Here is a 25,412-nt window from a genome sequence, read left to right on the forward strand (position 1 = left end):
AGGGCAAGGGTCGACGGCCAATAAGATCGCATAGAGCCAATGTCTCGAACCAGATTGGGTTTAGGGTGTTATCGCTGGCGATCCGCGCTCCGATTGGCTGAGCCGCCCGACGCCCGCTATCACTCTTATCATCGGGCCCGGCCGCCTTCGCACAGCCTCGCGCGGTCTGCGCTCTGGCCGGTAGGTGAGGCTCATGCATGGTTCCTTAGCCAGCCTCTCGGCATGGGGGGAGTCCAGGGTCCTCGACCGCTGTGCTGCACTTATCATTACCAGTGGGTCTACATCCTGCAGGTGTTCCGATTGGATCATACAAGCAATGGTTGAGATTTGATTAAGACCCGTACAGCACTTTGTAGTTGTATTAATGGGGGGACCAGTCCCCCCAAACCCCCCTGGAGCTCCGCTTCGCAGAGGGTACCTGCAGTCGATAAGAAATACGCTTGAGAGTCCTCCGCGAAGCGGAGCTATGGAAGCTCGAGGGGCTGGCCCTCGAATGCACTCCACTACGGGTCTCAATGAAGCCGAGATAAGGGCTACCCATCGGAAGAGGTCGTATCGTTGGTGATTGTCCAATGAGGTTTTGCTCGTTACAAACTATTACCGATAACATCTGTTGCAAAGTGTAACAAATTCCCAACGAGTGACTTTTGCAACGCGTAACAAAGCTTTCGGCTAAGCGGAGCAGTGGAGCTCGAGGATTCGCATATTACAGTACTACCACCATAATATCAATTATACCATACCATACCATACCATACCATGCCGTAGTACAGTAACACTATCGTACGACCACGATCACACTATCACTATCATACTATCACTATCATACGATCGCTATCATTATCGTACGATTACCATTATATTATCTCTGCCATTCACCATACTATCACTACCATACTATTACTACCATACTATCACTGTTATACTATTATTACTACACCATCATACTACCGGTATGCTATACTAGCACTGCCGTATCACTACCATACGAATCACTGTACGTACTGTAGTATCACTGTACCATAGTATCATTACTATACCATAGTATCACTACTGTACCATACTGCACCATAGTATCACTGTACAATACAATGTAGTATCACTGTACAATAGTGACACTGCTATACTATACCATAACTATCGCTACTGGTTAGTAGCCCAGCAACTCAAACGAATTGATCTCTTATCTTATCGACAGACGCTACGGGCCTCTGTAGGGCTTAAAAAGAAGCTGAAAGTCGCGCCGGTGTGATGCATTGATGTTTTGTTACAGCTCGTTACAAATTGTAAAAATTCTGTTGCAGCGTGTAACAGACTCCCAACGCGTAACAAACTTTCCGCGAAGCAAAGCTACGGGAGCTCGAGGGCTGGCCCTCGAAATACATTACTCCTCCGCGGAGGCTATTCAATTGACTAGATGCCCTCCGCGAAGCGGAGCCACGGGAGCTCGAGGGCTGGCCCTCGAATAACAATACCGCTACCAGTAACAATGGGGGGAGAGTCCCCCCTGGGGCTCCGCTCCGCGGAGAAGAGTGGAATGAGGATTAGTAGCATTAGTGTCTAGAAAATGTCGTGGGAGACTTCAGGGAGCTTGCCCTCGAGACGAGTCTTCCAATAGGTGCCGTGGGGGCGGTAGAAAGGGTCCCCAGTGATGGGGTGCTTCTCCAGGGAGAACCAGACGGGCTGGTATTCTTCGCCGTTGGCCTCGCGGCGGCGGCGGGCGGCTCGCTGCTTCTCCTCGACACGGTGCTTATCGTCGCTGGCGTCGTCGTAGCGGCCCTCCTCCATGGCACGCTGGTCTGGTCGCAGCCGTGTGTCAGTGGGGGCGAGATGGGGCTTGAGCCGGTCGGGCAGCGCGTTGAGCGTGATGGCGAAGGGAGTCAGGTTGAACGGCGCAGGCGGGCGGTCGTGCACCTGCCATAGCACAATGGGCTTGGTTGAAGTCAGACTGTCGTCGAGCTCATTAGGGGGAGTACCGGGGGTGTCGGCTCCACCGCCGTGGGTTACCTGGCGCGCCATGATCTTGTTGTTCCATTTGCCGCCAACGATCCACTCGGCAGTCCCCTCAGGGCTGTAGACGGTGCCCTTGAGCTCGTAGGCATTGGCGCCGCGCCACCCACGCGACTTGAACTTGATTAGAGCCTTGTTGCCCAGTGTGTGGTTAACGATTTCCATGTCTCCGTAGTTATCGACAACGGGACTGCCTGTGATGATACCAACAACAGAGCTGGTCAGCTTACGGAATGAGTACAGCTCCTCCTGCACCTCGCACCCGTGGTCGGGACGCACTACGACGTACCACCGCCCCAGCGGGTTGATGTCGAAGCTGCGCCCGTTAAACTTGGACTTAACGTTGGACTCGCCGTAGAAGTCCCACTTGGGATGCTCCGCCATCATGGCGCCAATTGGCGGGTGGTGGCTCACCTGCTCGGCAAACAGCCGGTATCCCTTGTCCGGGCGCGAGTACTCAAACGTCTCGCCAAGCAGCGGGTTGAATGGCTTGGCAATACGGTTGATCGTCGATGAGTAGGACGAGGCTGCGAACGCCGCTACGTAAGCCAGCCGCAGCGAAGCATCGTCAACAATCTGGCTCGCCTTGTCCAGCAGATCCGTGTACTCCATATCTTCGGCCGACCGCTGCAACAAGTTGGTGCACTCGTTGAACGAAACAGGAAGAGTCATGCGCGTCATATCCTTGCCAATGAGGTTCTTGAGAATGCCCCAAAGGCTAATCTTAGGCCGGTCGTCGACATCCATCTTGAGCCGCTTGCGAGGCGGGTCTTCATATCCCAAGAACGACTTTTGCGTTTCAATCAGCTCCTTCTTGGCCATTTGGGCCTCCGTCGTCAATCCTGACATCTCTTCAGTCTCCTTCTCCTCTTTGGGTACCTTTTCCGTCTCTCGAGCTTCTTCTGGCTCCACATGAGCAGTCGTAGGGACCGGAGTTAACCCCTTGGCTACAACAGGCCGCTTCTCCTCCTCTTGTGGCTTCTCCTCTGGTTGCTCCTCATTTTCAATGTCAAAGAACTCATCATCGCTCTCTTCTTCATCTTCAATGCCTGCTTTGACCTCCTCAATCACCTTGTCAATCTTGGCAACGTCAAACGCCTCAGCCGCCCCCGCATACCCAGCCGGAGATATGTTACGGTATGAGGTCGCCTCGCGAAGCAACTTGGCAGCCTCTTTCTTCTTCTGGATTGCCTTGTGCAGCTGGCCCTGGATCCTCTCGTGCTCAATCTCCAGCTCGCGGATGTTCTGCGCCCAAAGCCGCTGCTGGTTCTCAGAATGCTCCAGCTTCCGCACGTACATCGCTTCCCGGGTTTCGGCCTGCTTCGTGTACTCTAGCATGGCCTGCTCGACCGTCTCAATGCTCTTGGCGAAGGCGTTGAGCCCAACCTCCATCTCGCCGCGTGCCTGCTTTCTCATCGTAACCAACAAGTCCTTAATGGCGCGCACTTCAACCTTAACCGTGTCCTCGAGCACTCCCTGTTCACTGCGCAGAGGCACTTCTTCGGCCTCGTCCTCATCGTCACTGACGCCGTACTCATCCTCCGACTCATCGACCTTGGCCATATCGTTGTCAGTAAGAGACGCGTGGCTCTCCAGAACAACAATGGCACTCGTACTGTCGTTCCCCGTAGAATACTCGTCCGAAATGCTCCCGGAGCCCGTTCGTGGCGGCGCCAGGTTCGAATTCCCACTGAGGCTCCGCGTGACCTTGCGACTGGCAAACTGGGCCGCGTCGGAAACGGACTTCTTGCTGGCATGTGACGAAATGCGGTTCAAAGCCGCCGCAGACGACGAAGTCGACCCGTGCTGTCGCAACCGCTCCTTGTCCTTGGCGTACTGAATAGCATTGGTCAGCGCCCACACCCAGCGATTGGTCTCAACGGGATGGTTGGCCTTGAGATGGAACTTGGTCGAGGAACCTGGTGTAGTAATCTCAAACCGTAGCTTCTCCGACGAATCCAGGTGGAGCACGGCCTTGCGCATGTTAATGGACCCCCGACACGCCCGGTCCGTGTCGTCCTGCCTCTTATAGTAGCTCAATACACCGTCTTCTAGTACAAACCATCGCAGCTTGTAACCCCCCGTAAAGTTGGTCCACTTCTTGAGGTACCCTTTGATACTCGGAGGCTCGCCAAGGGTTGGCTGCTGGCTGCCGTTACCTCCACTGGCGCCGCCAGATATGATACTCTTTTTCCTCGCAACGCCGCTAGAAGAAGGGGGGTTGATTACAGGCTGTTTTTTAGTCGCCGTTTTTAGCAGCTTTTTAATCGCGTCGTCACGACACACTTCAATGGGTAGCACTCCTTTGACGTCTCGTCGGAAAGGATCGCCTCCGTGAGACAGAATGAACTCCACCATCTTATAGTTCTTCCTACGCACAAAGTCGTGGAGCACGGTGGACCCTGTGTCGGGATCCTGGCCATTGATATCCAGCAGCGTCGAGGCCCGTGGGTGGGAAAGCAGGTCTTCCAGAGCCGGTATGTTCTCATCCATCAGATACTGCTTCAATTGCGTCGCAATCCGCTCAACGTATCGTGCCCGAGCTATCTGCATTGCTTCCGCCGTTTCCGGGTACTTGGAGAGCTCTACAGGCTGCTTGCCGTCGCTATTCGTAACGGAATCGTTGATCTGGGGCAACGACAGAAGGTAGAGAGCCACGTCATTACGCCCAAAGGAAGCAGCCAGGTGCAATGGCGTGTTGCCATTCTCATCTACGCCATTCACGTCCAGCGCCTTGTCCACTGGTACGGCATTGTGCGGTACATGCCCATTTATGTCAATCCCGTACGACTCAACGAGCCATTGAATGACGCTCAGGGGCGCAATCTGGACTGCCAGGTGTAGCAGATCGCGTTTGCTGGTATTGCTCTGAATTATCTCCCTCAAATCATCGTAATTCTCGCCTTTCAGAGCACTAATGATTCGCAGCCGCAGAATCGACGATTCAAGCGAGTCTATATTATTACGCGGGGGAGGTTAGACAATGCCATTTTTCATTGAGTGTACCATACCTGAAATGGAATTCGCCTCGTCAGTAGTCAAGGGAAGCTTATCTTCCGAATCGTTCATTTCTTGAACAAATCAATCGCAGTAAATCAAAACTGTCTCCTTGCTGATTAGTATGTACTTGGCCAGATATGCGAGAGGAGGACCCATTTAGGGGTGCAAAGGCGCAAGAGGGGGGGGTGGCCCTGTGGTTGCCCTGGCAACCGATCAGTTGCCTAATTTATCGTCATTATGTGAATTTCACGTGACAAGCCGCACAAAAAACGCCGCACGGCCCGTCACAAGCCTGCTCGAAGGGATACTGGGGGCCAGCCCCCAGACCCCCGTGGCTCCGCTTCGAGGAGGTGAAATGAGTTATCAATTCTTATACAATATTTATGATCAAGTTCATATTCAATATATAATGAGTAATTACCCGATTCGGTAACCACCTCATCATCCCTGGAGCGACTACCGGGAGCTTGCCAATTACAGTATCTAAGTTTTCCTGCATCAATTGTTATCTACCGTAGAGCTAAAGAATTCATTCTAATTTGCTAAAAGTTGCCTGTAATCTAATTCCGATGGAGACCAATGCTGCTTGGTTATTACTAGGTACCGGTAACCCCCGTTATATTCTACTTAAATCTCAATAAACCATCGAGAGCCACTACGCAAATATAATAATAATCTTGATTGAAGTCCGTTGCCTAGGGCGAAGGAGGATTAATCGAAGCACATGAGGTTTCTAATATAACAATATCCAGTAAAGGTAGACGGAGTCGATTTCCTCCGCGGTAGACCGCTGATAGCATGAGGGAACTACGCAAATAATTCCTTTTTAACATTATCATTAATCATTGTTATTGGACAGAATACCAACCGATGAACAATTCTCTGCGGGGCGATTCCATGAGAGCGGAAGAGGACAGAGGATGCGATTTGTTCGAAGGGAGCATGCTTTATGTCTCGATGAGTGCATTCTTCGTGACTTGTTTGTGCCTAGTGATCACTCTAAGTGCCGCTGGAAATTAATCATCAAGATAATCAGTCCATCCTTGAAATAATATGCCTACTGGCAATGTGTTTCTTATTTAATTACCGGTATCTGGTAAAAATATTTAGGCGATTTATTCACGGCAGCATTAATTAATATAGCACATGAAATTGGAACCCACACTATTCCTAGCGTTTCAATTCCGTCAAATGAGGGCTGTGAGGTGTCCGTGGTATATGTGCCGGTGGCTAGTATACTAGTCAATTAAATGATTACGCAGGCTACGCAATCTAGTGAGGAATAATAATAGGTTGGCTCAAATTCTGTTGTTCAGAGGCGAAGTATATATGTATTTAAGCTTTCTTAACTATAAGAACTGCTGTATATGGAGGCAGATAGGGGTGACTTACTCACGCGTTTATTTGCAGGTAGGTACTTTCTCGGAATGTTTTCTGCCTAAAATATGTAAGGTGATTAAAGCAGATGGCTATGTAGTGACTTAGGCGAGGTCCAAAATAAATCTAAGTCCTCTGATGGGCGCGAGAGAAACTTATCAATAACTTAGGCTTATTCGTTGTTGTCTTTCTCAGCCTTGTCAGTATTTCAATTTATTCTTCTCCTACTTATTTTTTTTTCTATCTCCAGCTTCGAAATTTAGCTTGCGAATGTGCTCTTTTAAAAAATTGCTATCAAAATTGACCAAGAGTCGAATAATAATAACACGTTCACCACTATGTATTGCCCAAACATTGTTGCTAATCCTACATTAGTAGACAGCCGACAACTACAGCACGACAAGCAACAAACAGATTCGAAGTTAACCAGTGGGGAAATAAGTCTGCGGATCAATACAGCTTTTCTTTTCATAATCACAGTACCATCCACATCTATATGGTCCATTGTGCTTATTGCCTGCCTTTTTGCTTAGGCTAGCTAAAGCTAGCTAGGATCAATCCCAAGTCCGTCAGATGAGGGCTGTATAGCGGCTGCGAAAATGAAACAAGGTCGGTTACCGTAAATGGTTTCGCAACCAGGCTAGGTCGGGAGTATGCAATGAAGGCAGAAGGTGGTGTGGTGACTTACCAGGGTACAAGTAGTTGAGGTCTAATTTTATCTTTTTCAAGTTTGATATGTAGTCATGCGTAAGTAGAGTAGAAACTTCTCGTATGACAGTTTTGTATTTATTTCAATTGATGTTTGACAGCTGCGTTGAACGGCCCAATGTTGACACAACCTCGAGAAGCATCACTGATAGTTATTGTATTACAGTTGTATGTTACAGTACTCCTCTCGTATCCCTGATATTGGTCATTCCTAAAAAGCACGCCACCATGTTAGCCCTTCATATGCAGACTATTATATTTTAGACTCTAATTCAAAAGCTAATTTCAATTAATCGCCGAAAGCACATTACAACCCTTCAATATCATTGGCACGGGGCGACTAAGGTCCAATTGGACCAATCTACAAGTATGCTGGGGGCCAGCCCCCAGACCCCCGCGGCTCCGCTTCGCGGAGGATGCTTCCGTACTACCCGAGATGCTGTTAAACCAGAATTACCCATTCAATTCAACCAATTGGACTAAAGAGTTCAATTGGACTAACAATGATGTGTTATTGAAAATTGGATGTTCAAACTTCGTGGATATCTTATTGAACATTGAGCTATGAAACAGATAACTCCAAAATAATATACTCCCCCATCTATCATACTTATTTTTGCAATAGCTATCCTTTTTTCCATACCCAATTCTTTTGATATCTTAACTCCTCCGCGCAGCGGAGCCACGGGAGCTCGAGGGCTGGCCCTCGAATACCCTCTCTCTATAGTGTACCGGTGATGGAGACAGGCTCGGATGGAGGGCGCACGGCTGTGCAGTCGGAGGGAGAGTGCGCGCGCCCCGATCTACGGGCTTTGGGTGAAATTTTTCGGCGACCGGCCATTGGACCAAATCACGGACGGTTAAAAGAGGACAAAATGTTCAGCAGAAGGGCCCTGACGACCGTTTCGCGGCGGTTATATTCGACCGGAAACAACAATGCCGGCATCGCGTCCTTCCTGGAGCGGATGGATGCGCTCTACGGGAACAAGAAGCCCCTCCGGACCGAGGGCACTGAGGTCATGAAGGACATGGCCCAGAAGAAGTCTGCGTCCGCTGAGCGAGCGCAGAAGGATAGGGCCAGGAAGCAGCGAAAGCCTGTCGTAGCCGCTGGTGACAAGAGACCGCGTGTTGCTAAGCCAAAAACTGCCTCAGAGGAGGCCAAACCTTCGCCAAGTGCCGTCAAGCCGCGGCCCCGAAAGGCCAGAGACGACTCCCTGTTGTCAGAATCCGCTTCGTATGTCGACAAGCTCGACATGCACATTACTCCGTCTAAGACTTTCAAGCCGACTGAGCGAACGGCGAGCTTAGGCGCCAAGAAGCCGGGCTTTGCTCCGCGGGGACGGCCAGGAGCCGGACGACCCCAGATCCTGCGGTCGCGAGGCGCCCAGGCCAAGGGCAAGCCCACTGCATCGAAACAAAAGCCAGGCAAGAAGCGGGTGCCACGAGAGCGGTTTACTAAGATTGAGGACAACGGCATGCTGCCCACCGACGTGGTGGTGAGCCATTTGGCTCGTCTGGCCAAGGCTGGCGGTTCCTCCAGCGGATTTGCATCGGTTGAGTCTCTTTCTCCAGAGACGCTTATTTCTACATATAACGTGACTGCTGTCAGCGCAACTGGCCGAACCTGGGCCGCTGTGCAGTCGCTGAAGAAGACGAGGGGCCCTGTTTCCGAAGCGGTGGAGCAGGTGGCCAAGGGCCATGCACAGGACGTGGCTGTAGCTAAGGACAGCTCTGTCGGTCTTCAGTCGCTGTCCAACAATGTCAATGCGCAGTCGACGATGTCTCCGGAGTTCAAGGCGACTTTGGTGGAGCTGGCATCCGGCAACGCACCGGTCTCCTCGCTCAACAACTAATTGTAAATATTATGTACATACCTTGCTAATCGTTGAACTTTTGTATTTGTGTTCTATACTTTTGTTGATGAGTGATTACTCGAGCTTCCGTAGATGGCAGAGAATCCCTCCACGAAGTGGAGCTTCAGAGGGGGTTTGGGGGGGGGGACTGGTCCCCCCAATTACACTAGACAGAGTAGGTACCGCTTCGCGGAGGTCGTAATGCAATATAAATAAATGGTCTACTTGAGGTCATTGAGGTCATGGATGCGATTCAAGCGCTTCGTCACAAGAGTGTGCTGCGAGCGGGAGAGCGCCCGGTTCATTATGCTCTGATTCTTGTCGTTTATCACTCTGCGGAACACGCCATTGAGATACCCACTCAGCGTTTCAACCGGCCAGTTCGAAGGAGTCTGCTCCATTATAGTCATAAAGTCCAGATACGACCCAAACCGCTCGAGAATCTTGCGGATATACGTCCTCTGCGCTTCTTCCGACGGTATCTTGAGGAACTTGTTGTACAGACCTTCGAATAGCTCTTTGCGATTCGTCTCGTCAACTGAGTTACAATACTCTAATGCACTGTCGTAGTCTTCAAGGGTATAGCATAGGATGGTCAGAACTCGCTCGTGGCGGCCCTGACGGCCATATAGTATACACAGTTCTGCGGTAAGCAGTTCTGGATGACTCGATTCGAGCCGGACAACAAACTTGTCAGCATCATACTCCTCAGTGGAGTCTAACAGGTCCAGCACATCGCGCCGAAGCCTTAGCAGTTTGTTCGACGGGCGCTGCAGGTGACGACTGTTGATGTACTGGCGGAATGTCCGCTTAGGGCTCGGCGTTTTCTTGTACGCCTTGTACGACTCTTCTATCTCTGACCTGGCGCTGTTTTTCTTCGAGCCGATCTGGTCCAAGTAGTCGTCTAGAAGGAATGATATAAGGTCAGACTTGAACAGTTCGCTTTTCTTGTCGTAAACAAGGAAGTTGAGATACTCCCTCCAGCAAGTGTCGTTGTCGTCGAACTTCTTAAACTCGGCGATTAGCTCTTTTTCATCAAAGGTCACGGCAGCCGACTCGGACGTGAACACTTTCATGCCCTGTTTGGGATTGACCTGGCTGAGCCACAGCCCATAGTCCCATACGAGCTTTCGATTAGTACAATGTAAAAGATAGGCGGCCATTTTCTCGTGCCCCTTGGTGAAGTCGGCGTCTTTCCACTCTCCAGTGAGCATCTTCCTCCACGACTCGAGCACCTTTTCAGTATCACCTTGTGCTTGGTATAATCGTGAAAGCAAGAAGTATTTTTCGCGACTCTGGAGCATGTGCTCAGCATCAGCGGCTGACTCTTTAATCTCCGTATCAATAAGGCTGCAAATGGCCTCCTTATCTGGTTTCTTCGCCGTTATTAGGAGGTGCAGATAGGCCAGTTCTATTGTCTGGAGCACGTTGCGTTTGTCGGTAACGCTCTCTAGGCTCCTCTTCTTGAGCCACTCTTTGAGGAAGTAACGGTAGAACTGTGCAAACTTCTTTGGCGACTGCTTGATGGCGGCGGCAAGTTTCTCTATCAGCTCATGCACCCCATTGAAGACCCACACGTCTCCTTTGATGAACTCCATGGAATTGGTATACACGTAGGGAATGATGCGGGGATCAAGCGACCCTTCAACCCACGACGGGGTAGCATTTGCAAAATCGCCATGCAGCAAGTACCCAAGGCCAATGATAAGCTTGAGGTACTCAAATCGCCGCAGAGATTCTTCGTTCGAGATGTCCATGGTGTCCACTTCGTCGGAAACGCGCTCAATTTTGTTATCGAGTACCATTTTTTCGAGGTCGAGGATCCGCGGCGCCGACAAAATGCACTCGACGCCGGACTCTGCGGTATACACAAACATAGATGAGGACATTGTCGACAGTTTCAGTGCCTCATCTCGCTCAGCTTCTATACGCTGGGCTACCTGTTTGACATCATTAGCGTTATCATCTCCATCTTTTCCTTCCTTATCTTTTCCAGGTTGATCTTCCTGTCCTTTGCTGCCTTCTCCAGCCGTCTCATCCTTCGCTTCGGTAATATCTTCTCCAGCCTTGTCTTTTTTCGCTTCATTACTACCTTCTCCACCCCCTTCCTTGCCTTCTTTTTTCGCTTCATTGCTACCTTCTTCTCCCTTTTCCTTGCCATCACTGTCATCCCCTTCTTTACTAACAGTTTGTGACTGAAGGACGTCCAACAATGTTATATCCAAAGGAACATAGCGCAGCTTGTCGGCCAATTCCTCATGTGTGGTAGAATAGGCAGCTTGGACATTGGTAAGAAGCGGAGGAGACTCGAAATCAATCGTCTGTACAATACTCTGGTCGAGAAGTGTGTAAATCAGCACTTGGTTGCCAATTGATGCTGCAACATAGGGAAAATCAACACCCACCGAGCTAGGATAATCAGGCAAGGCCAGCGTTCCCCTGGAGATATCTCCATCGACATTGACAACAAGCCCCATGGCAGGCTCGCCCGGTTTTGTGCCCGACGTGAGAAGAAACTCGTCGTGTCCAACCGGCACAACGTTCGGAGTTAAGCCATCTTTGGGGGCGTCTTCGCCAACGGCCTGGGAAACGGGAAAGAGAGGAATTTTGCGGATATTTTCGAGGTCAATTAGGTCGTAACTCTCTGCGCTAGCCACCAATGCAAACGAGGACCGCCGCACGCCAGCCACGACCCCCGGGTAGTCGATATTACGCACTAACTTAAGTGACTCGGGCCGCACGGTGACAATTCGGATCAAGGATCTCGAGAATACCGTCACTTGCGCACTATCCGCTCCTCTTCCCAAGTTATCTACGTCCAGCGAAAAGTCAAACACGTCCCTTAGGGATCCCATGTTCGAGCACGGAGCAAATTCGGGCATGGTAAACACAGAGGTCGTCATGTTCGTCAGCACAAACGCCCTCGAGGCATTGGGCACCAACAGAATCTTAGAGACTGCCCGGGTCTTACGTGGATGCGACTTCTGTCTCGATGCCATGATGTAGCTGTCGCCTGCCCGGAAGTAATGCAGGATTTCGCCATTTGACGTCCCCAGATAGAGACTGTTTTCTGAAGAATTAGTTAGTATTGAACCTCTTAAAATAATTATACTGCATCGCCTCAATATATAACGAGATCGATAGCTTAACCAGAGTATAATTAATGGTGGTAACATACCCCATGCTGCCAGACATGTCACTTTATCAGAGCTGTCAATGGCATCGGCTGGCACGAGAGGAATCCGGGCATACACCCCTCCATTCTCTGCCATCTTCTACCGAGCCACACACTTGTCGATAGCTACTGTTTCGCCGCAGAGTGTGTGCCGTTGAAAGCGTGTGTGTGTGTCGTCGTTTCGGTCCGATGCAGCAGCAGTTGGGAGCCCACTCCGTCCCTGTACCAACCAACTCCTGTAACAACGGTGAAGAAGTGTATCGAAATGAGCGTATCGTTCCCGTTCCCGCTACCGACAACTGGCATATTGAATCTCTCCGAATACTACCGGAGCATTGACTTCCAGCAGGTCATTTTGAACTCGGATGGGGCCCGGGCCGCTGTGAGGGACGCGCTCAAGAGCGCCAAACGAGCCCAGAACCCGGACATTCTAGGGATTGTAAAGGCCATTGAGGAGTATCTGCCTTTCGTCATGACTATTTCCGGCGACCATGGCCAGTTTCTGGAGCCTGTAGGGAGCCAGCAGCTTGCGGCCTCGTGGCGCATGCCTTTAAAGACGTCCAAGGCTCAGATCCACATAATCGAGGCTCCCCGGGTCGAATTGACTTCGTTTGAGTTTGAACGAGGCATGGTTCTGCTGACATATGCTCTGGCTTTAATGGCTTTGGCGGAGAAGGCTATGGCCCGCAAGGAGTCCGGGTCAGACCGGTACAAGCTGGCCAATGCCTACCTTGGGAAAGCCCAGTCTGTGCTCGTCTATCTCTCAGCACACCCGCCAAATATGGACAATGTGCCTGTGGATTTGCAGAATAGTAGTATTAGTGGGCTAATCAGCCTGCTCCAGGGGTCGCTGCATCTACTTATTTTATACAAGTCGCTGGAAGAGGAGGCCTCTACATCGCCCAGCTTGTTATCGCGGGTAGCTATCTACGCAGCAGAGAAGTTCCGCTCCTCGTTGCAGTTGTTTACCGGTTCTAAGAAGACTGGGTCGGACGCGCTTCGGGCTTGGTTAAACACGGCCCACAATTACTGCATGGCTAGCGCACAAATGTACATGGCCATTGATACAAGCTCGCGCAACAACATTGGCCAGGCTGTCGGCCTATTAGAGCTTGCTAGTGAGACGCTGAGTATTAAAAAGCACACAAAGATCTTGTCTAAGGACAAAGATTTGGAGAAACTGGAAGACCATGCGCAATTGCTCAAGGCCAAGATCGACGAAACACTGGATTATAACAGGGCTGAAAACGACCGCATTACGTTCCAGCCAGTCCCCAGTGTCAAGGACCTTAAGGAGCAACAGAATTGGCCTTCAGGCAGAGAAGTGACTGCTGCAAAGCCATGGAACGTGCCGAAAAGCCTCATTGAGGGCTCAGATCGTAATGAGGACTACCCTTCTGCCCCGTCCAGATCCTACTTCTAGACCACCGATCCTGCCCTTCTCCCCTATCCATATCATACTCTTGTACCCTGTCTAGATCTACCATAGTACGGATTACAAGGGTTGATCGTGTGATTTGCTGCTAAACGGCTGTCTACACATGGGACAGAGTCCCCGGGATGACTCTAAATCCAGCCATTTGACAAGACAATGCATATGGAACGAATGGTTACAGGTTCCGGTAACTTTTTTCAAGTTAGTTGATCCATTAATAATCTCCAAAAAAAAACACATACTTAATGGGCACCCATCACCAGGATACTTGCAGGCCGGACATGTTCCGTCAAAGGCAACACGGCAAATACCGCAAACTTCGTCATCAGTGGCATTCCATTGCCAGAGAGCTACGGCATTCCACTCCTTGATAACCACCTTCATGTTTTGGTTTTGAAGGAAAACGGAGCAGGTGCGTCATCGAACATGACGCCCCACTACACTAATTTCCCAAAGCTACCACTACTGGCACAAATAGCTCTTCTATCTATCCATTACGGGATTATTGGATAATTGCAATGGTTTAGATCGTCTAGGAGCCATTGCAATGTTAGCTTTCTTCGTTATGCGTGCTGAGGGACGGGGTGTTCAATGGTTCATCATCTACGTACTTCGTACGGGTGGCTCCGATAATATTCGCTGAACTAACGAGCCGCACGAGGATGGTGAAAATAATTTTTCATCCGGCCCGAACTTAGATCGAACTCAGACTTAGTCAGGATCAGACGATACCCAAGAGCAGACGGACGATAATTGAGAAATGTCGGATAACTCGACGGGAGAGGCTTTTGGCAGAGAGTACGAGCTCCGGGAGCAGGATAAATGGCTTCCTATCGCCAATGTTGCGCGGATCATGAAGACTGCGCTTCCCGATAACGCCAAGGTCTCCAAAGAAGCCAAAGAGTGCGTCCAGGAATGTGTATCTGAGTTTGTGTCCTTCATCACTTCCGAGGCTTCGGAAAAATGTATTGCTGAGAAGAGGAAAACAGTCAATGGCGAGGATATCCTATTCGCCATGACCTCGCTGGGGTTTGAGAACTACTCCGAGGTGCTCAAGATCTATCTGGCCAAGTACCGGCAGAGCCAGCAGCAGGAATCGAAAAAAAAGCGGTCGCCGCATGCGGATAAAATGACAGAGTCTCCAGAGCTGAAAGAAGAATCTAGCGAACCGTCCCCGGTGGTGAAAGAAGAAGAGGACCTCAAATTTAGCCAAATTATTCAGGACCAAGATCAACAGAGCTTTGAGGATCCCATCTCAGCTGCCGCGGCTGCTATCTACGATAATTACTCCTCGGGGCAGTATACTGAGCTGGGCAATTACTAACGAACTATCATTACGAACTATTTAAGGATGCTAACGAAGACATGTACATACTATGTAATTTTGTACAGTAGATTATTTATTTACACCACGCCGATCGAACTCTACAGCTGATCAACTGTTGCCTATTAGTCAATATACGGAAGCACGAAATAATTGTAATACGGCAGTGCAGTATCTGCTGTAATATGGAGGATATGGAGGGTAAGGATATCATTACAATTATATAAGAACATTAGCGTTAAAAATCTATAGAAGCTCCAGAATGAGCTTAGAACCCTTGTTTTCAGCAGCAACCGCCTTGATCTCTTTATTCGCCTTCTTCAATGCCTTGGCGAGCTTGGTCTTATCGGCTTTTTCAAGACTCTCCAAAAGAGCAACGACAACAAAGGAGCCTTCGCCCGTCGCCCACGCCTCAGGATCCTCAATAACCAGCGGAAGAAGCTTGGACTTGAAGTCAATGGCGCTTGGAGCCTTCTCCACCTTCTTCTCCTTGCCATTCCAAACACCCTCCTGGATCAACGTCTTGAGCATTCGCTGCGCAAACGGCTGCTGCTTGAGGATATGCTCGTCACTGGATACACTACCACTAGAAAGCAGAGAAATGATAGCATCGACAGCGCCCTCTCGGTCGCCATCAGCACAAAACAGAAGAGCCTCACTGATGAATTGCGCACCGAGGTTGTCCTGAAGAAGCTCCTCCGTGTGCTCCTTGATGGCGTCCATGAACAATGGCGCAAACGCCTTTCGCAGTTCGGTTCGTCGCGCTTCGTCGTCCTTCTTCGAGGTTTCCTTCTTAAGCTCATCAACTTCGTCAAACTTATCCTGCACTGGCTTCTGGAAATACCGTGGCGCTCTGCCCGCCAGCAGATAGATGAAAGGTCGTCGGCCCATCTTGCTCTTCATGAGCTCGACCACGTTCTCCTTGAAGTCCGGCATGAACGCCTTGGACACCAAAACGGTATCGTCAACGGTGTTGAACAAGGTGATCATGACAAAGTAACCGTATTCGTCCTCGGAACACTTGGATGCAAACGCCTTGAGAGCTCGGACAAGGTTCTTTCGCTCCTTGGCGGTCGCCATGGCCAGCACGCGGCTCGCAACCTGCGAACCCTCGTTGGTATGCACAATCTCAGCAAACTGCTCGGTAACAAGGTCGACAAACTCTTCCTTCTCCTTGGAATTCATGTTCTTGACATACTCGAGCATGGCCGCATGGATGATGGTGAAGCCAATGGAGCCCTTCTGCACGGCAGCCTTGATGGTTTCCCCCAGGTTTCGCATCAGGTATGGCCGCTTGTCTGGGTTGGCAGTGATAATGTCCTTGAGCGTCATGTTCTTGTCAGCCGCGTCCTTGAAGACGGCAAACTCGGACCCGTAGAACTCCCGGATGATCTGGCGCTTCTGGGCAGCCGTCGAGTAGTCTCTGTAGCAGTCCTCAATAACATAAGCACCCTCCTTGTGTCGCATCAGCTTTCGGAAGCTGCCGTACAGCTCGTTGATGACATCGGCCCGCACCTGCTGGGAACCGTAATGCATCAGCTTAACCAGGAGATACTTGCCGTAACTCGACTTGGCCAGCTCTACGTATGATCCTTTCAGCGCCTGCGTGATCTTGATTCGCTTCTCCTTATCGGCGTACTTGAAGATGGTCTGGATCACTCGCGACGCATCGTGCTTGAACACCATGTCCTTAATCGAGTCCTCGACAAGGCCCCAGATCTCGTTGACAAGCTTGGTTCTAACCGGCCCAGGAGTATCCTTCTTGACTCTCAGTCGCTCCCACAGCTGCTTGATCTGCTGGAGCTTTTCACCCTGGGGTCGGGCAAGCTTTCGCTCCTGCTTCAGTCGCTTCTGCTCCGCCCTTGAGGCAGCCTTGGCCTCCGCATCCTGCTCGTTCTTCTCTTCATCGCCCTCCTCGTCTTCGCCTTCCTCCATATCCTCGTCTTCGTCTTCACTAGACTCGTCGATCTCGTTATCGCTAGACTCGTCTAGTTCATCCTCGCTCGACTCAATTTCGTTTTCGCTCGACTCTACTTCTTCCTCGCTCTCTGGCTCGGCCTGTTTCTTCAGCTTCTTACTCTTGGATACGGCCTTGGCCTCCAGCTTCCTCTTAACAGCTGCTTTAACCGCCATTGTTGATGTATTCTAGTATGGCTGATCGTGGTAAGATAAATTTTTTTTTTTTGGGCACTGAAATTTCAGCGCGCGCAGATCAGCCGTGCGTAGATATCAACCACCGCCATTTCCCGATGCAGTTAAAGGCTGCGTGCAAATGCCAATTAAATGTCAGATATAAAACTTGTCCAAAATGTCGTTACGGAAGTTCGACATTTTTGAGGGTTTATCCATCGAATCGGGGCCGGAGCTCCAATTGCTAGTCTGTATGTCGTTTCTCGATTGCCTTTGAGCATCAAGAATAGCAGATCAGGATACCACTCACTCAATCAGTTACGATCCCGATGGGTTGTGGCAGATCAGAATACCACTTAATTGTTAGTTTATGAGTCCGATGGTTTGCTTTCAACCTTTTTATCCTGGTTGATATCCAGCATCTCTAATAGAGACTCAATCTCTTCTTGCTCCTGCTCCAAATACTGTTCCAGCAGCTCCTCTTCGTCCAGCTCAAAGTAGCCCCCATGGCAGTAGTCGTTTGAATTTATCATATCATCAGCTTCAAGCTCTGAGAGTCTATAGTCTTCAGCCGCCTTGCGTTCTCTTGCGATCTCTCGTTCATACTGGGCCTTCAAATAGTCGTCTTCCATCTTTGATGTGCCTCCTCGAGCCCTGAGTGCAGCCAGCTCTCTCCTCCGCTTCAAATGGTCCATGTACTCTTTGTGCTTCTGTTCTCGAACTTTGGTTGGCGAGCTCAGGTGTTCCATCGGCCGTGCTAGCATTCCTCGGCGTGTTGGAGTAATGCTTTGACTGGCGTGTGGGGAACCCCCTTGGCTTAGGGGTGAAGAGTGCAAAAATGATGACATGACTCTCCACAAAAGACCTTTAATAAGCTGGCAATTAGTATCACGATTCTATCGTGATCCTTATCGTATTGTTTCTGTTTATCTTGCGTTGTTGTCAAGAGGTTGATCTCTTGTAGGTGGGGGGTAATTTTGTGCTATGCGCGTCCCAAAAGACGCGTCGGCCAACCATTTCCCAAAGTGGCATAGTAAGTAGCGGTGCAATCCCCCTGAAGAGTCTATAGGGAAAACGCAGGATACCTAATTGATATCTGATGCGATTTTTCAGATTGTTCAAGCGGTGGTAATAAAAAGACGAACAAGACCACCAGCTCCCTGAAAAGAGCAGCAGAGGTGTAATTTCAACGTCTGATGTCCCACCTTTTAGGAAAATGGAAATCGCAAAGATGGCCAAGGACGATTTTATATACCATTAAACTGCCCCCTAACTAATATAGATGTTTCGATTCCTCAAGGACTTTGCTGGACCAGACGACTAGTATCTGACGGTTGGCACCTAATCAGGGGATAGTCAAGTTTAGATTTGTAGAATTCCAGAGTATAAGGCTAGTCCACGCTAAATGCACAGCGTAGCCATTAAACTGACAATTTATTAAGGATTAACACTAAAATTTCATGTCGGACCTTCCATTTCAGTTACAGTTTTCGCTATATTCAGCAATGAGCAAAGTTTGCCGCTTCGAGTCAATCCAATCTTCAAATCGTAGTGCCAAGTACCTGTCACACTGCAAAAGTACGGTAGTCAGAAATTTCAAGTTAAAATCTTATAATCGTTTCAACTGCGGGATTGAAAATACCAATGGTAATTCTAAATGGAAGTTTGGATTATTAAACCGCGCACAATCATGAATATGCCACTAAACCGGTAGTAAATTGTCGCGTAAAACTGATAGCTGGCCATAAACTGCTAATTCACTTCACTCGAAACCTGCGATGCTCTGAGAAAAACTTGGGCTTTTTGCAGCAATATCTGAAGATATTCCGGCTGTTCAAACACTTTCGTATCCTCTACGCAATCATAGAATACTGCCCTGATCGTCCCCCTTGCTGCCCAGTATCCGTGCACTTCAACAATAGTCCCCCAAGAGAATGCCAATGGGTTTCTTACAGCATTCCTGGCCAGTCCCAGCTCAACATCTAAAACGTGGCCCTCAAAATCCAATTGCCGGAGCTCGCTAAGCCGTACCACATCCGTCGACACGTCATTTACAACCCCATAGACTTTGACCAGATCCGATCCGTTGACACTCTGAGGATCTTCGACGCAGGTCTGGGTCACCGTTAGCAGCAGCATATGTTAACAAATGGAGGCGATTTCCATATCACATATGCCGTAACGATATATATATATATTTTTTTCAATGGCGATACCCTTATCCGCTCTCGTCGTTTATCGCCTTATCGTCTTTGGTGATGTATGGACCGATGTGGGATATCGGCATTGATTCTGAAACTTTTCAGTTCTGATCTAAAAAATATTAACCAGCCAAACAGTTAGATCGCTATGCTGCGGAGTGTGTGCTCTCGACCGGGTATACAGATACGGCGCATATCGCAGTTTCTCAGCAACTTTGCTCACGGAGATGTGATTATTATGCGAGGGGTTCTGCGCCCCGACAAGATCTCGCTTTCCAAGCCATTAGCTGCCGGGGGTACCTGGAAGACTCCCTTCGGCGAGTTCTCACACGACCAGTTCATCGGCCAGGTCCCTCGGATGGTAGTGGCAAACCATAAAAATGACAAGTTTATTGTAACCCATCCGACGTTTGAAGACTATATTGTCAACCGACGCCGGGATGCCCAGCCGATATACCCATACGACGCTGCAGCGATCGTCACGCTAGCAGATATACACGTAGAGTCACCAGGACGGGACGAAGAGGGTGGCTTTGAGAAGTTGCATTTCCTCGAAGCAGGTACCGGACACGGTTCATTGACCTTGGCTATCTGCAAGGCCATTCATGCGGCCAACCCTAAAGACGGTCCTCAGGGAGCGGTGCTGCATTCAATTGACCGAAATCCCATCCACAGTCGCACGGGGAGGAAAAATGTTGAGGAATTCAGGCGAGGCATGTACGCAAGGGATGTTGAGTTTGAACTGGCTAATTCTCCAGGGGAGTGGCTTGAATCCCAAGCTCAGGAGCAGAGTGGTAGTATGTTTAAGTTGTCGGGTGCATTTCTCGATCTTCCCGCTGCTAAGGAGCAGGTTATTGCCATTTCAAAGTATCTCAAGGTGGATGCACCGTTGATTGTGTTTTGTCCTTCTGTGACGCAAATCCAGGAGATTGTCGAAGCGACGTCTGATGTTCCGCTGGCGATGGTCGACGTTGTAGAGCTGATGCCGGGAATGGGTGGAAGCATGCGAAGCTGGGACGTTCGAAAGACGAAGATTAAGGAGACGGGAGAGGTTGCCAACGTTTGCCGACCAAGGGTTGGCATGAAGGTTGTTGGCGGCGGATTTGTTGGTGTATTTAGGAGGCTGAATGACCAGCTGAAGAAGCTGTAGATATCATATCAGGCCATTTTAACTCCATGGCCTGTCAATCTTGTACATATTATTCGAAACTAACTATCTAGACTACATTGTTGTTCAAGGGCTTGGTATAGCAATTGACTCTATCCTTTGCATTTCTCGTATTGTATGAGGTGAATGGTCACAATCCAACTAGATAGGTAGATTCTAGTTGCACTTGATCATTTCATACATTTACCAACAAGAGGGGATCTTATTTCTTGTCGTGCCGGAGCGACTATTCTAACATTGTTTTACTTCTGAATGTTTTTCTATTCCTGTAATATGCTCTTCGAGGGCCAGCCCTCGAGCTCCCGTAGCTGGGGGCTCTGCCCCCAAACCCCCGTTATATCAACCAAATCTCCGCGCGGCGGAGCCCCAGGGGGGGTTTGGGGGGACTGGTCCCCCCATTGCTACCCTTTACTGTTCTTCGAAGACAAGCCCTCGAGCTCCCATAGTTGGGGGCAGAGCTTTAATGCGTGGAGATGACTTGTTATTACTTCTCGTTATATAACTGAGTTTTACAGCTAAAGACATTCGTGAAACTACCGGTATGTGGTATTAACTACCCGATAGAGCTAAATACAGGAGCATTTTTTAAAAAGTTCGCTACCTAGTTTCGGTAATAACGAGCGGATTGATCTACCTGGCATTTTTGTGGTCGTAATACACAGGTACGCGATAAAAGTTAAGACTATCCTAGCCAATCAACCGCAGATCCAACGACATTCAATTTTAATGTATTATAGAATCGATTCGAGCTGCGAAATTTACAGACTCAGCATATCCGATGTCCTTTCCCCCTTAACTAACCAGGGAAAGTAATAAGCCGACACTATTCGCGCTTACTTAGGTAGCTGACAGGTAAAATACATGGAACCGGTAGAAACCCACCGGCAGCACCGGCATTCACTACTATCGTACCGGCAATGGTTCAACCGACACACTGATCCAGATATAAAATAAATTAATTAATTAAAAAAAAAAAGATCTATACTACGGTGCACGATAACTCCGGTACTTGGTAGTGCACAGGTATTACAAACAGTGCCAATTATTCGTGGGTCTAGATCGGGGTTAATAAGTTGGTCAAGTTAACTGTGCGGCTGGGGTCCCCTGAATATCCGGTGCTACCACGGCATGATCACGTCAAACCAGGTCATTTAACACCCTGCCATATGGCTATCCACCACGTGGTAGCAAGCAGATCTCGTCAATTCCATTCTCGTGAGACCGCTACTCCTTTTACTGTTGGGAACACCCGGAGAGAGAGAGAGGGGGAATCGCCCACCCAGGTCACACGGGGATAACCATCACCACCAGTCTCACCATTAGCTGGTAAACCACCAAAAAACGGTCTAGCCGGCTTTGATAGAATGCAATGGAAGTGGATCGGTAAAGGCAGGAAATACGTGCGGCTCATGGGTGGGGTCTTCCCGGGCCTATCAAAAGACATCTCTCCAGATCTCGCGCGGTCCGGGTTATTCTCGCTTGGGCCCATGGGTAACCCCAACGAAAAATCCCAATAATAACGCACGTTCTCTCACTCTTGCTCTCTTTCCTTTCTCTCTAAACCGTTGTTATTTTTGAATTGCAATTACTAGTCATGTCTGTTCCAGCTTTCTCTGATATCGCCAAGGCCCCATCGGACCTCCTGACCCGGGACTTCTACCACCTGGCCCAGTTCAACCTTGAGCTCAAGACCAAGGCTCCAAACGGTGTTGCCTTCACCACCAAGGGTAAGCTCGCCCACGACGGCCCAATCTCTGGTTCGCTCGAGTCCAAGTACAACGACAAGGCCTACGGCCTCACCGTGACCCAGGGTTGGGCCACCAACAACACCCTGAACACCAAGTTCGAGCTTGAGGAGTTCCTGACCCCAGGCCTCAAGGGTGACCTCGCCGCCGCCTACCTGCCAAAGTCTGGTGTTTCCAACGCCAAGCTCTCGCTCTACTTCAAGCAGCCAGCCTTCAATGCCCGAGCTTTCTTCGACATCCTCAAGCCAACCTTCACTGGTGACGTTACCCTTGGCCACGACGGTCTTCTCGTGGGCTCCGAGATTGGCTACGACATCCTCAATGGCAAGATCACCAAGTACGCTGCTGCTCTCGGCTACGTTGCCCCAGCCTACAGCGCGTCTATTACTGCCACCAACAACCTGAACGTCTATTCTGCTGCCTACTACCACAAGATCAACTCTTCTGTCGAGGCCGGTGCCAAGGCCACCTGGGACTCCCAGGCCGGCCAGAACAACGTTGCTCTTGAGCTCGGCACCAAGTACAAGCTGGACGACTCTTCCTTCGCCAAGGCCAAGGTCAACTCCCAGGGTGTTGCCACCGTTTCCTACTCCCAGGACCTGCGACCAGGCATTACCCTTGGTCTTGGTTTGGCTGCTGACACTCAGCGATTCAACGAGGCTGCCCACAAGTTCGGTGTCTCCTTGACCTTCTCTGCTTAATTAGACCTATGACGTACCTACGGGATGTAAAACTTTTTGTTCTTGTTCCTCAAGGGCCCTCCCTTGATTCATTCTAGCTGCTAATGTCATGATCAGGCGTACAATTTTTCGAAGCTCATTATTAGAGCTGTAATTTTTCATCAACCAATGGAATTCAGATTGAGAAACAAATTACAGTCGTTCAATTGGTGAAATCACCCCATACTATCGCATTATGTACGTATCTTGTCTTATATGCATTGCCTTACATTTTCCCATACGGTTCCAATCCTCCGCGAAGCGGAGCCACGGGGGTCTGGGGGCTGGCCCCCAGTAACTATTCGTTTGTAAGTGCCATCAATCGAGAAGTACTGGGGGCCAGCCCCCAGACCCCCGTAGCTCCGCTTCGCGGAGGATTGGGGGAATCGCTGCATTGAAGCTGTGATTGAATTGATTACTAATTACCGGTACTAATGCCCAATTCAACTGGTCGATTAGCTTATTGAATGTACGATTCCACTGGTATGTGCACGATTTAACGAATGTAGGATTTAAAAGATAAAAGGCACGATTTATCTAATCGAGTGAATGAACTGATTAAATTGAATAACGTTATACCGGTACGATTAAACTGATTGAATGCATGATTTATCTGTGAATGTAGAATTGTCTGATTGAATGCACAATTTATCTAATTGGATGTATGGTTCAACTAACTGAGTGGGATGTGATTGAAAATTTAACTCATTTAGGGTTTGAGTTTAACGTTTACCAGTAAATGGGTAACTCATTGAATGTTGAGTTTACCAAAAAATGGGGACAGATCTCTCGTACTGCGACATGCATCCTTTCGGCTGTTCAACTGCAGATCGCAACTACAATACCATAACATCCTCTGTATAGACAAAGTAGTGTACCGGTGTACCATAAATGCTAGAAATTTGTCCAACTAAGCAGTGGCAAGTAGTGGTATATATCATAAATGCTGGAAATTTGTACATGTGGTCATTACTTCATAAAAAAGCCGTAAACAAGCAACGACGCCAGCGAGACTACGGTTATCGTCGTTGGATTAATCAAAGAAGGTGGCGGATGGTGATCGGGCTTCTTCTGCTTGCGCTCCTCCTCCTTCATGCGTTCCTTGCGGTGCTTCTCTAGGTTCATATGCTGCTGGAAATGCTTGGCAGAGTCGAAGTGAGGCACCTCATGCGGGTCCCTCGACGACTGCCTATCCAGATTCTCAACATCCGGATGCTTGTAATTCGACGAGAACCTGCTATGCTTGGTATAGTAATGAGCCGTAGCGCCCCTAAACTGCCGGTTCAACCCCGATGCCGACCGCCGTCCAGCCCTCGCGTCCCGCGTAGGACCATAGAAGTCCCGGTCCGGCCCCATGGAGCCATGTTGCTGGTCTATAGACGCCTTCTTCATCGGATCGGACAGCTTGTCGTATGCATCCTTGATAGTCTGGTACTTGTGACGATGCTCGGCCTGTGTAGGCTCTGGCAAACTCCGAGTCCGGTCCGGGTGGTGGAGCTTAGACAGCTCGTAGAACTTGGTTTTTATCTGCTTGGCCGTACTGGGAGGCGTTAGGCCCAGTACCTTGTAGGGATCAGACCACACCGCCCTCGACGTCGAGAAATGCCGCTTCATCTCCCGTGATTGGAAGTTGGATTTGTCAAACTCGCGACAGCCGTTTTAAAAGTCTTGGATTTTCCGCAAACGGAACGGCCCGGGGCTTTTTTTTTTTGGGGAGTGGTCACGTGGTGCGCCCAGCCTCACAGGGGTACTACGCATGCCGCACAGGTTACTACTGGGGGCCAGCCCCCAGACCCCCGTGGCTCCGCTTCGCGGAGGATTTGTCGGTTAAGGACATAATTCATGGTTTATAAGTAGCAATTTAGAATATGCTCTTGTTATTAATTGCAGGTAGTTAAATTTGTTTGTAGGTTGTATTTGGATCTCAGTCCAACAGGTATGGTGGTGGGGCCCGCGCCGAAAGTAAAACACATCTGCTAGGATGCTCTCCCCCTGCGTGAAAATACTGCAAGATGCCAGCCCAGCATGTATAGTCCATTTATCATGGAGCAGAATTGGTATAGAAATGTATTGGAAATTAATTAATGCGCTACCGCCTACACATGACCTGGTATAGCCTGTGTAGAATTTTTGCTATGTGTAAGGATCAATCGTGATAGGAAGGATACGAAACGATGTAGGCTGTGTAATATTATGGTAGCTAGGCTACACCTGATACAGTCGCCGTTAATACCTGAGTTCCATTAAGTTGTACCACATTCACTGGTATCGGTATAGGCGCTGTTATTGTATTTTTATATGGCAGATCAGTGCAGGGCTTAAATGTATCGGCAATACCAACGGTATTGATCAATAGCCGAGCACTACACTGCCAGTACTGTATAAGTACCGTAATCAGTATGTACGGCAGTAGAAGTGTGGTATATTATTGATGAAGGTGATAAGAATATGGCATAGTACAATGCGGAACAAAAAGCCCAAGACACTGTACTCATAATAAATGCCTTCATAAAAGCACAGGGCTGATATTGAATGCAGAAAAGGGTAGAGCCGTTCTACATGAGGGA

The 25,412-nt window shown here is 49.4% G+C and overlaps 11 protein-coding genes across 11 annotated transcripts; 5 read left to right on the plus strand and 6 right to left on the minus strand.

Annotated features, from left to right (window-relative positions):
* Positions 1–1,560: 1,560 nt before the first annotated feature.
* Positions 1,561–5,079, minus strand: SWH1 (oxysterol-binding protein homolog 1; the record flags this gene model as incomplete). The annotated part of the gene is made up of 2 exons (XM_076682558.1): positions 1,561–4,964; positions 5,022–5,079. The coding sequence occupies 2 exons, from the start codon at positions 5,077–5,079 to the stop codon at positions 1,561–1,563; spliced, it is 3,462 nt and encodes a 1,153-aa protein (XP_076543341.1).
* A 2,891-nt stretch (positions 5,080–7,970) lies between these two features.
* On the plus strand, positions 7,971–8,948 carry TRVA0_003S03994 (uncharacterized protein; the record flags this gene model as incomplete). The annotated part of the gene is made up of 1 exon (XM_076682559.1): positions 7,971–8,948. The coding sequence occupies one exon, from the start codon at positions 7,971–7,973 to the stop codon at positions 8,946–8,948; it is 978 nt and encodes a 325-aa protein (XP_076543342.1).
* Positions 8,949–9,169: 221 nt separating this feature from the next.
* On the minus strand, positions 9,170–12,220 carry VPS3 (CORVET complex subunit VPS3; the record flags this gene model as incomplete). The annotated part of the gene is made up of 2 exons (XM_076682560.1): positions 9,170–12,018; positions 12,127–12,220. 2 exons carry the CDS (start codon positions 12,218–12,220, stop codon positions 9,170–9,172), a joined length of 2,943 nt encoding a protein of 980 aa, XP_076543343.1.
* A 168-nt stretch (positions 12,221–12,388) lies between these two features.
* Positions 12,389–13,546, plus strand: TRVA0_003S04038 (uncharacterized protein; the record flags this gene model as incomplete). Its single annotated transcript, XM_076682561.1, has 1 exon — positions 12,389–13,546. The coding sequence occupies one exon, from the start codon at positions 12,389–12,391 to the stop codon at positions 13,544–13,546; it is 1,158 nt and encodes a 385-aa protein (XP_076543344.1).
* A 72-nt stretch (positions 13,547–13,618) lies between these two features.
* On the minus strand, positions 13,619–13,942 carry TRVA0_003S04060 (uncharacterized protein; the record flags this gene model as incomplete). The annotated part of the gene is made up of 2 exons (XM_076682562.1): positions 13,619–13,749; positions 13,801–13,942. The coding sequence occupies 2 exons, from the start codon at positions 13,940–13,942 to the stop codon at positions 13,619–13,621; spliced, it is 273 nt and encodes a 90-aa protein (XP_076543345.1).
* A 376-nt stretch (positions 13,943–14,318) lies between these two features.
* On the plus strand, positions 14,319–14,882 carry HAP3 (nuclear transcription factor Y subunit beta; the record flags this gene model as incomplete). The annotated part of the gene is made up of 1 exon (XM_076682563.1): positions 14,319–14,882. The coding sequence occupies one exon, from the start codon at positions 14,319–14,321 to the stop codon at positions 14,880–14,882; it is 564 nt and encodes a 187-aa protein (XP_076543346.1).
* Positions 14,883–15,128: 246 nt separating this feature from the next.
* On the minus strand, positions 15,129–17,015 carry PUF6 (Puf6p; the record flags this gene model as incomplete). The annotated part of the gene is made up of 1 exon (XM_076682564.1): positions 15,129–17,015. The coding sequence occupies one exon, from the start codon at positions 17,013–17,015 to the stop codon at positions 15,129–15,131; it is 1,887 nt and encodes a 628-aa protein (XP_076543347.1).
* A 365-nt stretch (positions 17,016–17,380) lies between these two features.
* On the minus strand, positions 17,381–17,776 carry TRVA0_003S04126 (uncharacterized protein; the record flags this gene model as incomplete). Its single annotated transcript, XM_076682565.1, has 1 exon — positions 17,381–17,776. One exon carries the CDS (start codon positions 17,774–17,776, stop codon positions 17,381–17,383), a length of 396 nt encoding a protein of 131 aa, XP_076543348.1.
* A 1,675-nt stretch (positions 17,777–19,451) lies between these two features.
* TRVA0_003S04148 (uncharacterized protein) lies at positions 19,452–20,363 on the plus strand (the record flags this gene model as incomplete). The annotated part of the gene is made up of 1 exon (XM_076682566.1): positions 19,452–20,363. One exon carries the CDS (start codon positions 19,452–19,454, stop codon positions 20,361–20,363), a length of 912 nt encoding a protein of 303 aa, XP_076543349.1.
* Positions 20,364–21,975: 1,612 nt separating this feature from the next.
* POR1 (porin) lies at positions 21,976–22,827 on the plus strand (the record flags this gene model as incomplete). The annotated part of the gene is made up of 1 exon (XM_076682567.1): positions 21,976–22,827. The coding sequence occupies one exon, from the start codon at positions 21,976–21,978 to the stop codon at positions 22,825–22,827; it is 852 nt and encodes a 283-aa protein (XP_076543350.1).
* Positions 22,828–23,814: 987 nt separating this feature from the next.
* On the minus strand, positions 23,815–24,459 carry TRVA0_003S04192 (J domain-containing protein; the record flags this gene model as incomplete). Its single annotated transcript, XM_076682568.1, has 1 exon — positions 23,815–24,459. The coding sequence occupies one exon, from the start codon at positions 24,457–24,459 to the stop codon at positions 23,815–23,817; it is 645 nt and encodes a 214-aa protein (XP_076543351.1).
* Positions 24,460–25,412: the final 953 nt, after the last annotated feature.

Source organism: Trichomonascus vanleenenianus (genome assembly GCF_965637985.1).
Source record: "Trichomonascus vanleenenianus strain CLIB 3782 genome assembly, contig: TRVA0_003S, whole genome shotgun sequence".
NCBI classification, from domain to species: domain Eukaryota; kingdom Fungi; phylum Ascomycota; class Dipodascomycetes; order Dipodascales; family Trichomonascaceae; genus Blastobotrys; species Blastobotrys vanleenenianus.